General features: G+C 37.9%; 1 protein-coding gene across 1 annotated transcript; it reads right to left on the bottom strand.

Moving 5' to 3' along the window:
* Positions 1-369: 369 nt before the first annotated feature.
* Positions 370-10,459, bottom strand: LOC114523216. The gene is given in 6 exon segments (XM_028544079.1): positions 370-1,434; positions 2,287-2,713; positions 2,957-6,375; positions 6,378-6,572; positions 7,083-7,182; positions 10,255-10,459. Coding segments are annotated over 5 exon segments (4,944 nt in total). The 5' UTR covers positions 7,135-7,182; positions 10,255-10,459; the 3' UTR covers positions 370-583.
* Positions 10,460-13,484: the final 3,025 nt, after the last annotated feature.

Here is a 13,484-nt window from a genome sequence, read left to right as displayed (position 1 = left end):
TGTGAATTTCGGAGTTGACCAGTTACAGTAAGGGTTTTATACAACCGGCCCCTGTGCATTAATCATGACCATTGAAATGCTGTCATGCATTCATCGGTGCAGGTAACACGATCGAAATTATCGCAAAGCAACAAAGCAAAAACAATTACGAGAAGCCAGAGAGCAATTACGAGAGGCTGTGTGATGTGAATTGAGGTCTTATAAACCGGTAGAACCAACATGTGAAAGTGGACAAATCCGTTCTGCGCATCGGCTAAGCTTGCTCATAACAATGTGTGAATTTTGCCGAAATTCCGCACCTTTTCATTTCGTCTCATAACAAAACAAAGTTAGTAGCTATACTGATTTAAAGCATAGTGAACGTAAATGTTGTTAGATATTCAGACAACATAACGTATTTCAAAAAGTGTAAAAGTTCAAAATTAAAAAAACCCGTTTGTTTACATACGGACTTGATCAACACATTAATTGTTAAGGTAATCAACCTATAAAATGAAATCCCTAAAATAAAAAATCTAAACCCCTGATAGCTCAGACAAAAATTAAACTTCTTCTAATCTTTTGCAACATGTTTCGGTTTCGATTACTTTGTCTTGTTCGTCTTGACACGTCCGAAGATAACCATATCACCAGGAATGTACACCTCTTCCAGTTGAAAAACATCCTGGTTCGGAAAAAGAACTTGCGTAATAGCGAATGTTGAAATATCTCTGAAATTGAAATATAATTTTTTAAGGTAACTTCGAAGTTGCGCCTCGATTTTTCTTTTGGCTCGTCGTAATGAGGTACCACTGTTCCAAAATATATCCCATCCTGACACGGAATCCGAGTGAACATTCACCGTCGCTGACTCGCCTGTATACGTAATGGTCTGGGCCTGATCGATATTTGGCTTGTAGTACTTGACGAAGTTCACATCAAAGTTTTTTGTCTTTTTTCTTTCTTCGTTCCAGCAATGATACGCAACACGTCCGGCGCATTTTTGTACATAATATGGTATCCTTATTGGCTGGTTTTCTACTTCCCAAGTCACTTTAATCTTCTTTCCTCTATTACTTGATCGAACTTTGAATTTTCTTGCACTAATCGACACGTCAACTTTTCCTGCTTTTGCGAACAATCTAAAATGGTACTTCGCGTCCTGAACTCCGACGACATACTGGGATTGCTGGCTCTCGGTCATACCTGGGAAATTTTTCGTCTGCACATCAAATGATAACTTTTTCCTGATGTCTTTCACCATGATGTCACCGAAGATGATTTTGTTGTTTATAAATAAAACTACTTCGTAACCATTCGGAATGACTTGTCGGTCGATCGTAATGGGATCGTTAAAATCCCTCGGTGTCGCCCCTGTCGCCGAGGAGCTGGTGAAATGTGTGCGGAAGAAAATATAGAGACTCCCGTCACCTGAGCCGTCTGGTTTAAAGCCGCCTAAAAAATTATCGAAATGTTAGTGTCTCGTCTTCTGGCGTCTCACGCTCAGAATCAGTATGGTGAAGGGGCAAAAGCAGGGCGCTTATATATATAAGCGCCCTGATTGGCTGTTGAAAGTCCGGAAAATCACGAAGGCCAAACCAATGAAGAAAAAATGTCTTCGTGATTTTTAGAACTTTCAAAAACAATCAGAAATTTGCCTACGATTTTTCCGATCATGACGTTTGCATGTCGAGTAAATTGCATCCCGCCTCTGTTTAACAAAATTTCGATAAAAATACACTTTTTATAATTTCCAAAATGGAAGTATTTTTAAGTTGTTTTCACGTCTAAAAATGACTGATAAATTTAGTAAATATATCCAAGGTATTTTGTATCTAGATTTTTCTTTCATGAAACTAGGGTAATTTTTGTGTTTCAAGCGATGGTATTAATGTATGCATTATAATTCTTGTCAGAAAGTTGCCAGCCTTAGGATAATTATATACATAAGATATGTATGTGGTACCCGCATTGACCAGGCTGCCTATGATCTGATGGTATTGAATTACACTGGCAACGATACACATATTTCGAGATTCCACAGTCATTAACATAACTGCATCTCGAACTAACTTTTTCTCTTAACGCACAAATGGCGGGAAAAGAATGAGCGGAAACCGATATTAGCGGAGAGTTTAAGACCTACGACACACAAGCAAAGTAACTATTAACGTGAGGCCAAAACTCTGAGCCGAAACTGAAACTTTCGTGTCGAAAATGAAACCTCGTCGCCCGATCTATCGCTTCGTATAGATCTTAATCTCTCCATTTTGATTGTAAAAACATCCTATTTAACTATCACATCACCTGTAGCTAGGTAGAAACGATCAGGTACAAGGGAACGAGGCGTGAGAGTGTCTTCGTACGTGATTCGAGCAACTTCGAAATCGCTGGAATTTAAACGTTTGGCGAAGAAGGCTCTAATTTCGGTTTCGATTTTTGATTCAGTGAGATCACCATTTACTAAATAAGGAACGTTAACAATTGCGGTGGACAAATCCAGGACCACTAATGACTCCTTAGTCAATCTCCCTTTTATTTGAGTTAGCCTAACAATAGCTCTTACTGCAGTATTTCTATTTACTGTCTGATTGACGGCATTAAAAGCTTTTTTTTGAATTCGTCCCAGTATTTTTTTGAAGAAAGTGAGTTCAACTTTCCCACTCTTTATCTTGAACGTCAGCGTAACCTCGTCATGATTATGTTGGATAAATTGAATTTTTGGCGGGCCAACCTACAGTAGTGAAAACAAGAACAGAAAAAAAATACTTGGAATCAAGAATAATATGTAAAATATATTATTTTTTGCAGGATATATCTAGAATTTTCAACTCCTCACTGATAGCTATCGGATTCGGCTGACAGGTTTCATTGTTCTCTGTTCTGTATAATTTTCTTAATCTCGTTGAGCAATCTTAGCACACTTATCATAACGAATATTTGGTGATGCTGAGAAATTTAGTCTTTGTATACGTACCTCAAGAAAGCATCTTGCATACGTTATCATAAAACCATAATCGGAAGCCAGTGTCCTCTCTGTTACTATGCTCTTCACAAACCCAGCTTTAGTTTGACTGTCGTATTGTTGTTTCCAAATTTCGTTCACGCGTTTAGCGCTAACTGCCATTATTGCGTCCCAATTTCGAACTAAAGAGCGACCATTAATTCTTTGGAGAAGATCATGCTTGCTACCAGAAACATCACTTCTGCGGATTCTTCTTCGTCGACTGGATAATCGAGGAGGGTCAAAGATTGCGTTGATGTAAAACCTAATTCTTAGCGTTGTCAGTTCAGACGAGAAGCGAAGATCTTTATTTGTAGTGACGTTTGGAAGCCGAAAGACCCACTTGTCAAATGGTGTCATTTTAATGAATTTTGATTCGAAGTCAGATGATGGTTGCGAAGTGATAATTGCCTCTTTAGTAACTATATTGTAGGTAAAACGGTAACTTTTCGGCGCGGTAGTAAATGATATAGGATTACGGTCTAAGTCTCTGTCTTGGAAGGACTCGCCAGAAGCTATGGCTTTTATGTAGGCTTCGTTGTTTGAAACATTCGCGATGTTGTCAGCGCGCACTTCAACTCTCAGAATTCGCACACGAATATAATTCTGAAACTCCACTGAACTCAATTTAATTTCTTTCTCGCAGCCATCAGAGGATAAAAGTTCTTGTACGCGAACCCCTGGGATATTGTACTCGATAGGTCGTTTAAGATCTTCGGGTGCAGAAGGAAACCTCTCTAAAATCGTAATGCTTGATTGGACTTGTTTTGCAGCGGCTCTTTGGATAGAGAAGGTATCGTAGCGTTTGATCACGGTTGGTTTCTGGAAGTAGTAGTATTGTAAGGCAGCGTCCATGAAGCCAAACGATTGAACGAGATATGTTCGAACTTGGTTCTCTCTCATTTTAATGATAGTTCCAATTTCAAAGAGGTCTGTTATATTTGCTGTATTGTCTGTGATATCCTTCTGGATCACTGTTGTTTTGAGGGCTCTTAGACGATCGCTTTGTCGTTTGGCAAGATCTCTTTGCATTTCAAGGTTTATTTGTTTGTATTTCATGGCAGCAATATTTGCTGCAATGCTCAAGTATTTTCTGCCTCGCGCTGATAAACGTTTCGCAACACGTTGGAAGTCTAGTGCTTCTCTGTGAACCTGATCAGGGAGATAAGACGTATATGACATTACATCTACATTAAAATCTTCCCACTCCAGATCGGTTGGAAAACTGTCTGCATCGACTGCAAAACTCGGTATATTTTCCATCGCCCTGTTTACTTTCCCAATATCATTCCTCAACTCCCTTCCGAGACTGTACATTTTATTCACTTGTTCTATAATGCCTATAGAAATTTCTACTTTCTTTGCCACTCGAACAATTCCTTCAATGTCCTTGGCGATGTTCTGAGCGCAAACTCCCCCGGTGAATAGAGATCCGACTACGTTAATAACACCAAACACGGCCGAAAAGATTTGCTCTGTTTTGTATTTTTCTATTGCATCTTTTAAGGCAATACCGGCGTCTGTTACTTCCTTTTGTGTGTTAGTAATTTCCGTCCACAGAATCGATGCCTGTTCTTGCTCACGACTTATTCTATCACTTTCTAGATCATGCAGTTGTTGATTGGTGCCAGCAATGTCGTCTTGATATTGGGCGCCTACTTCGGTTTTTTGCACAAGGAATGAGCCAATTCTTTTGACGTTGTCGTTCAGTTCTTTCATTGTCTTTGTAGTTGTTTCGCGGGACTTGTGATAAAATATTTCGGTCGATATAGTTTGAAAGGTATTCTCGTACGCGGAAACTTCCGCTAGCAGTTTATCGTAAAGTGGCTTATACACTGAAAAAGTTAGTTTAGGTACAAGCTGTTTAGACTGAGCATATTCGTTTAATTGTGTCTTGCTTATCAATAGAGCCCTCCCCAATGCCATCTCCAAATCAGTGGGTAACTGAATAGTTCCGTTCGGTTTTTTCGTTGTGAGAAAATCGGTCATCCACTTTAAGCATTCTCTAGCCGTGTTCACAGAGTCGGTACTTGCACGAATAGCGAGGATGCTTTCAATCGTCGTGACTGATAGCTGAACACTGCTAACCAGACCGTCTTGTAACCACTTCATTTTATTTAACATGTTTTCGGAAGAATATAACTCTGGCAGACTAATCCGATCAGGTTTGTAAAGCCTCTTGCTTTTATCTGTGCTGACGCTATATTGTCCGGAATGAAATGGGTGTTGTGAAGTTTTATAAACCTCATCGTTTGCATATGTGAAGTGTTCATTTGTTTTAGCTTGGGTGACTTTGAAAACTCCGCGCATGGTTTCCGCAACAATCTTCACCGTGGGTACAGAATTTTCATAAGCACCGACGATTATTTCCGGGACACTGTTGTTCGATGATAGTGCAACCATCTCTCGACAGATAAGGTAAATTTTCTGAGATCCTGGTAGCTTTATCTTTGAGGCGCGAAGTTTTAGAACATCGGCGAAGATGAAAACGTGTGTTACAAAGGTAGGATTGAAAATGAAAAAGTCGTTCAATACAAATGACATTCGCGTTATTGTGACATAGTTAGTTGCCGTTGAGGTGACGAGACTGGGATTAAAACTGTCGTAAAAGTCTTCAATTCCAGAATCAGTAATGGTGGGAAAGTTAGGTTGACTTTCTGGGCCAAATTTTTGGAAAACTGCCGCCGATAATACGTCGTTCCATACTTTCTGTGATCGCGAGTCACCTGGCAATAGTTTAGTGACCAAGGGTTTGAGATAGAGTTTTATCGGGATAATAGTTGTTAATTTTCTCGGTAGCAAGTACCCTCCATATTGAGCCACAAACATAAAGATACTTTCGGGAACTCTGAAGACATTATCTCGGAGCTGTGATGCGATATTTAGCCAAGCAGGGTCATTGCTAGCTGTTAGAACTTTACCTGCTTCAAGACAAAATCCTACACCACTTTCTGTTTTTAGTTCAGTGTACATGCGATAGTAATATCCCCAATATCCAAAACCATAAGTGGGATTATCAAAGGAAAATTTCAAGACTTTTTCCGCGTCGTTTTTATCGTAAACAAATACTTGATAGATGAGGTCTCCCATCTGGTAACCGGATACGTAATGGGTGCCGTACTCCGAAAATTTCTCAAGTATCTTATTGCTGCCAGAATTCAGGAAGACATTTGCTAGTGGGGATGTTGTGACGTCAACAGCCATGGTTGTGTTAAGTTTCTTCCAGTATCGAGCCAGCACGTACACTTTTCCCACGAGGTTTTCGGGAGATATTCCTAGAAGACTGGAATATTCGCTACTGTTGGTTTCTCCGTTGACATTTTGTCGATGAAGGAAGGGTCCCGCATAACGCTTTTCTTCTGAAAATTCCCACATGGAGAAGAAACCCTTTAGTCATTTTCGTCTGCGTGGTAGGTTAACTGGATGAACGGACCAAATTGGGAATATGAGTTCTGGACTGTCTTCGTTTGGACATTTTGAAACAGGTTAGACCTTTGTACTGGGTAAAATATTTGGTTTAAGCTGTTAGCATTCGGGAACACTGGTTTTAGCCCGTCTAGAACGCTGAAAGACTTGCCAACTTCGAAGGCTGTGAGATAGAACAAAAATAAATGTGTCAATTTGTTTAAATGTGTAAGTTAATCATTACAAATTCTGGCGACATTTGACGTTTAACATAAACCGATTGCAATATTTCCATTAATTTTAGGAATCTCCGGTTTAAATAGTAGCTCTCGAAACCGGCAAAAGCAACGATAGCTACATGCAGTTTCTTGGAAACAGAAAATCCAAACCTATAGTTAAATGAAGTAATGAACTTGGCATGTGATAAAATAAACTAAGTCGCGAAGAATAATGCGCTCAACATGCACAAAAAATTAGACTCGTCATGATTAGGATCTAATATAAGTGCATGCTAGATAATGATGTGACATGATAAAAAAACCTTGGATGAAAAACCCTTGAATAAAAAAACGCGGTTTCTCCAAATTTAAAAAACAAACACTTTAGTGATCGAGTGTTTTCTCAACCCCCCCAGATACTAGGCAATATTTTTGATGTTTTGCTGATTTTGCAATTTACTGAACTTGTCTGTTACCTTGATAAGCGTGAATGATTGTCCACAAAACCACAAGAACTTTTAAAAGCATTGTCAGTTCAAATGCTGCGACAGTCCTTCAGCAAATTAAATTCGTAGGCTGCAAAAAATCTTAAATTGCAGTAAATGAATGGTTGCATGATAAGCATTACCATGGAGAAATTCAGGACATTAATTATCATAATGCCAGGATTTCACAATCAAAGATGGCTTCCTTGTTATTTCTGCCCGTCTTAAATCGAAGTCCGCAAATGCAATATGTAAGATAGAAGTTGCTTTAATTTCAAATTTTTTCTCTTGCCTAATATAATTCAATCATAACAAGGCAGCAATCTTTGATTAAGAAATCCTGCCATTATGAATTTTTATGATAATTAATGTCCTGAATTTCTGGTTATGGACTTTTCATTCAACTAATTTTATATGTAGTATTTAAAACACGAGTAGGAGTGTTTTATGCGGTATAAAACGCGAGGCGCAGTCGAGCGGTTTATAGCGCATAAAACACGAGCTACGAGTGTTTTGAATAGCTTAAAATACGACATTAATATTCAATAGACGTTGCGACCAATCGGATTGAACATGAACTTTATATAAAGCCACATGTGTCTTTATATAAAACAGTGTCCTGATAGTCCTGATAGTGCTTTGTCGAGTATAAAAGCCTACTCACGTGTTTAAAAAGATTCATTGGATTGGTCGAAACGTCTATTGAATATTAATGAGTATTTTAAATCTATATACAGTTTATTGACAATATAAGAGAACATGCATGAAGTTTGGTGCTGCCGAGCGCCTGCGACCATCTAGGTTTTTCGCGTATTGTGGATTCGAAATATCGATTTGCGCGGATACGAATGAAAATTAATAAAAATCAAAAGAGTGAAGAGACAATGTGTGATTGATTGTGATGATCATGCAATGCTCAAAGTTTGGCTACGAATCTTGGCAAACAAAGCGAATTTCTGATTAAAAAACAACTAAAAAACACAACCAGTCAAATTCATGGAGATTTAGAACACCAAAAATATTTCATATTTTTTGTCCAAGAGGGACAAAAAATTAAGTTTCGGAAGTTGCGGATATGGAATATGGATCGAGTATAATTTGCATATTTGTTCAAATATCCGTTTCAATTGCATGCATGCAGCAACTATGAATTTCGCAAAATTTGAGAAAATCCTTGTGTATTTAATATTATTTATTATTAATATAATATATTATATATTATATATAATATATATATATATATATATATATATAATATATATATATTATATATCACATGTGAAGCACAATGGTTTGCATGTGTTTAGTCTTTAGGCCTAAATCAAACGTCGCTCTTTTCATGCCCAAACCTGATGCAAATGAATTAAAATTTTCAGTATCTGTTTATTTTAAACAGCTGTATGGAACACATTTGATGAAAAAATATTATTGGAGTGAGCTGCCATGCTGCTCTCAGTCTAACAGGACTGGTACAAGTAAAGATCTTCCTTAGCGGTACCAATTTAGGCCAAGACCGTCGCTTGACGGTTTAATTGGGTCATTGGGAGACGGTGTATTCATATTTCATGTTCAAAGAACCGTTAAAACAATCCTTTTCAAAAGAAATTGGTCGGGCATAGGACGAAACAACACCACGGGAAGTTAAAGCGACGCCGGGTAAGTATAACTAAAAAAGTTTGGCCATGCAAAAGCAGACCAGTTTATTTACGAAACCTTTCTGTCAAAACCTCTCTTGGATATTTGAATCAAAACATAAAATGAATTTGGACCAAAAGATTTAGTTCACTTTCGGGACGATTATAGTTTTTCTAAAATCCTACCTGAGTTCGATGAGGAACTTCTGCAGGACTTTGTCTTAGTTCTTCGTTTTTAAAGTTGCTCTGTCTTTGTATGTTGCAAATGTTTAACTAGTGGCTAGCGCGCAAGATATCAGCGGCTTGTATGTGCACGGAGCATGAAATTAAATCGCGACAAACGCAGGAAGTTCACCTGCAATGTTAGGTGATATTGGGAGGATTTATTAACACCATTGATTTCTTCTGTAACAAGTAACTAGGCAGGGGTCGCGGAAGATCTTTATGTGGAGGCGGGCTAATATCCATATATTCACCTTTAGCATTATTAGTTTCTTTTCAGAATTGTTTTCTTTTCACGAGTACATGAATATGAGCCTACCCCCACTTCCGCGGCCCCATGCATGGCTTAATATCGAGTTGCTTACTATATATCAAATACATTTTGTATCGCATTGTGAATCAGTGTGGCAGCTGAAAAAATCCATTAACACCAAATGGTCATCATGGTCTAAGATTCGAGATGTGTGAAATCTTGTATGATATCATCAGGTATATACAGGAGACCAAGTACTATAATTGGCTTTTGGTGTTCATGATTGAACTTAGGAGTTTGGTACTCGTGTAGGAGAAGCGTTTGGGACTATACATGGGTATTTGACAAACGCTGCTAGGTGTTTAATTACACTCAAAATGCTACTAATGCGTTAAAATTGCTACCAATCGCTGTAGGCAATTTGAGCCAACCCCATGCATATGTTCGATTTTGAATAAACTGACCAAAACACAGGTGAAGTAACCTTAGATATATACTGATATTTTAACAGGTCTTTAAACTAAACCATAATTTGCATATTTGTCAAAATATCTTTCATTACAATTGCTGCACTATGAATTCAGCAAAGTTTGAGAACATCATTGGGTATTTACAATTTGCCTTAGTTTTTTCTTGTAAATCAAGGCATATCGGAGTTTCTGAGGTGATCACTTTTGCTCCTGTAGGTTAATCTATATCAACTATAGAAACGTTTTGAACGGTATTCAACGTGAGCAAAATTTGGAATAAGGAACCATTATATAGCTAGCTAGTTAATAAAGGTCCTATCATTTTCGGCATGCAGTTTAAAAAAATTCCAAAACATATCTGCGCTAAATTAGATTGGTATATTAGATTAGGTATATAGAGCGCATTACCAGACACACACATTATATATAATTATATAAGCGCCTTGTTAACTTGTGATCTTAAAATCCGCCATGCAAAAACAGATTTTCACTGATTTGACCATGCAGTCAGATAATAAAATCGGTACGATTAGAAAAATTTTACCATGTTTTCTCGCACAGCTTACAGTTCTTTTAAATCTTACCTGTTCGTTTTGATTTTGGGCTTCAACTGCAGACCGTTGCTTCTTCAAATTTCTTCCTCAAACTTGTGATAGCTATAGTTGATCGTTCTACACCAGTCCGGCCATCTTTGCAAATGCACGATGTTGGCGTGAGACTGTCTGTCCAGTGCAAATGATCACCAACTTATAGGTAGGCGTAACGAATGAACTTTACAAGGGGACAGGAAGTTCAATTACCAAGCAGAAGTCGGGTGATATAGTGGCTTGCGGGTGAATTGTCAATGCCGACTAGCGGAGATTACCAAAATACATCTATACATATTGATGCAAATATATGTTATCATTGATATTTCTCGAAGTGCGAGTTGTGAAATGTCTATTAAATACAAGGAACGACTCTTTTTGAGAGTCAAAATATGAATCAAACAAGAATAATACTAACTCACCTGACGAATGCCCTCAGGTTGCCGAAACGTCGAGAAGTGTTAGGTATTGTTGCTTTGGCGTTGTTATACCACATTTGAGAACAATACACAGGTTAAGGACCTGTAAATTTTCGACTTTATTTCAAAGTCATTTTCAGACAGAATGACATTGCTTCCACTTTAAGTTCAAATTTCCTTTTCGGAAAGTACTTTGAAATCTCTTGACAATTCATAAAACTCAAACAGCTATAAAGGCCGTTCTGAGACATGAGTATATATGTTTTTGTACACATGCGTGTAAGGTTATATAGTATATCAGTAGAAGAAAATTATTTACACGATTTTTCTTAACGATGTGCAAGTTTCAAATCTTCAGTGCAAAACGCATTTTGTTCGCATTCATAAATATTTTTTCTCACAATGTAAAAACTGATAGGTTAGAATAACCAAAAAAAATAGGCTGTTTGGGCAAGAACGCACAAAGAATTTCTGTGTTTTTCATTTCGTAATGGATCGCCGGTAGTCGGTCCATTATGGGCGAGTGCCGGAATGTAATGGACTGCTGAAAAACTCTTCTCAGCCTATCACTGTGCTCCATTTCCCCGGAAGTGACGCTTGCCATATATTAAATGCCTTATAATACTAGGCTTCTGGATCAAATACAAACACTACAAATTAATGCATGCGCATGTTGGTACTAGAACGTGGGTTACACTCCTTCCCCAGACCCTATGACATCAGAATGCATACCAATATTTCATCTGAATGCCATTTGAACAATTAATCATTTTGAAAACTGCGCAGTCATTTCTTAGTTGCTCATCTAGGGCGGGTTGGTTAAAGCTTGATATATAAATAAATCCAGTTTAATAGGTTTATTGTGTATAACGTACGCGTCAACCCTTTGCATGAAGATTTATTACCTAACCATGTAAACATCGGTCGAATATTTTCATCAGTAGATTTCGGCTGATCTTATTTTGGCTGCTGCTGCATGTTTAAAAAACCGGCTTGCTTTAATAATTGTGCTTTATCTTGTAACCACGCGCAGTCTTCTACTGCATACATGTATAAGTGCACGGTAATTAAGCGTGGCTTCGGGTACTTTTGCTTCTAGTATCATTCTTCATATCAAATTAAACACTTTATGGAAACCAATATCACACACACTTTAAAAAGCGCCAAATTCATTATGCGCTACTGTATAGACGATAATATACTATATATATTAGACTCACTTACCCAGATTTTCTTTCATCAGCCGATCTAAGCGGTCGAAGCATCCATGTAGGAATACATCAAAGGCAGTATTTTCATTTCAAAATCACAGTTTGGATATACGAATTGTACTTGACACCATCTTGAATTGGTATTTAAAGTAAAAAGTCATAAACAATAATTGTTTAAACTAAGCCGAACAAAGGAAGCTTTGTCGAACGAACCCAAAAGCATACTGCCTTCGTTTGGATATTGTCTGTGTAATCTCTGCCAAGATTTTGTTTGTATATATAACTCATCCTGTAACATAACCCGGAATTACTGCCGAAATCATTCAGAAGTGGCTGAATCTTCTCTTTCAAGCCGTAATCAAAATCTTACTTTCCTTCTTCTATTGTTGAGAGCTTGGCCTGGGTCAAACGTTGCGCTATAACTATTCATGCACGCCAAACGGGATTAACTACAAAAGATAAGTGACTGAGTTGTCTTATCATCTATTGTTCAGTCATAAATGCGTTGATTCCAGAGAGTGCAGCGAACAGCGCGTATGACGCTTTTGTTTGGAATTTGAATGCATGATTACAACAGCACTATAGGGCCTGTTGTACACTAGTTAGCTTTCAACTGCAGTTAGGGACAGAATTCGCCAACCAGAGTTGTGTATTTCGGAGTTAACTGTACAACCGGTCCCTGAGCATTAATTATGACCATTGAAATTTTAACAGAAGCTTCATTTCAATACGGAGTGATTTTTCATGTACATTTTTCATGCACCCTGTATATTGAATTCTTAGGACAATTTCGATTATGCACCTTTTTACGATGAATACAAAAGTGTGTAATTCTGGGTATTATGAAAAAAGAATGGTTAAATTTTCAGATCATATACCATCAGCTTGATAAAAGAATGCCTTGTGCTGCAGTTCGAGTTAGTAATACACCCAGAACAGCGACGATCAACACATTTATTGGAGAAGTGACATTCATTTTCAGACATGACCAATATCACAGTCTGAATTTTGTCAAAACTTTGTCAGTATACTGCTATTGCAATCTGTAGGAGTCATGGCTGTCATGTATTCATCGGCGCAGGTAACAGGATCCAAATCATCGCAAAGCAACAAAGCAAAAACAATTACGAGAAGCCACTTCGGCATTATACAGGGTGTCCCAAAAAAAAGCAAACTTAAATATGCAGAACATTAATACAGCTCTAAGGGGCTGTTTACATGAGCCCGGTTACCCGAGATTCAACAAAGCTTGAGAGGACTTTGAGCTATTGAAATGAGCAGATGCATGATCCTGGCAGTCGTATAATCACCACAACAATAGCATGTGCTTATTTGGTGTCAGAAAGACTTATTTCAATACCTCAAAGTCCTCTCACGCTTCGTTGAATCTCGGGTAACCGGGCTCATGTAAACAGCCCCTAAAGCGCAATAGATAAGCACCTTGGGAATTGAAATAGCTCTTAATCCTTCATTTACAATGCTAAAAGTCATTTTAGCTGAACTATGGTGCAAACCCGAACAATATTAATATTCTTGCATATCTAAGTGTTCCTTTTTTTTTGGGACACCCTGTATACACAGACGCTTATATGTACAG

The sequence above is a fragment of the Dendronephthya gigantea genome, unplaced genomic scaffold, assembly GCF_004324835.1.
Source record: "Dendronephthya gigantea isolate DGI-Jeju-01 unplaced genomic scaffold, DenGig_1.0 000026F, whole genome shotgun sequence".
Classification (NCBI taxonomy): Eukaryota; Metazoa; Cnidaria; class Anthozoa; order Malacalcyonacea; family Nephtheidae; genus Dendronephthya; species Dendronephthya gigantea.
This window is presented reverse-complemented; position numbering and strand designations above follow the sequence as displayed.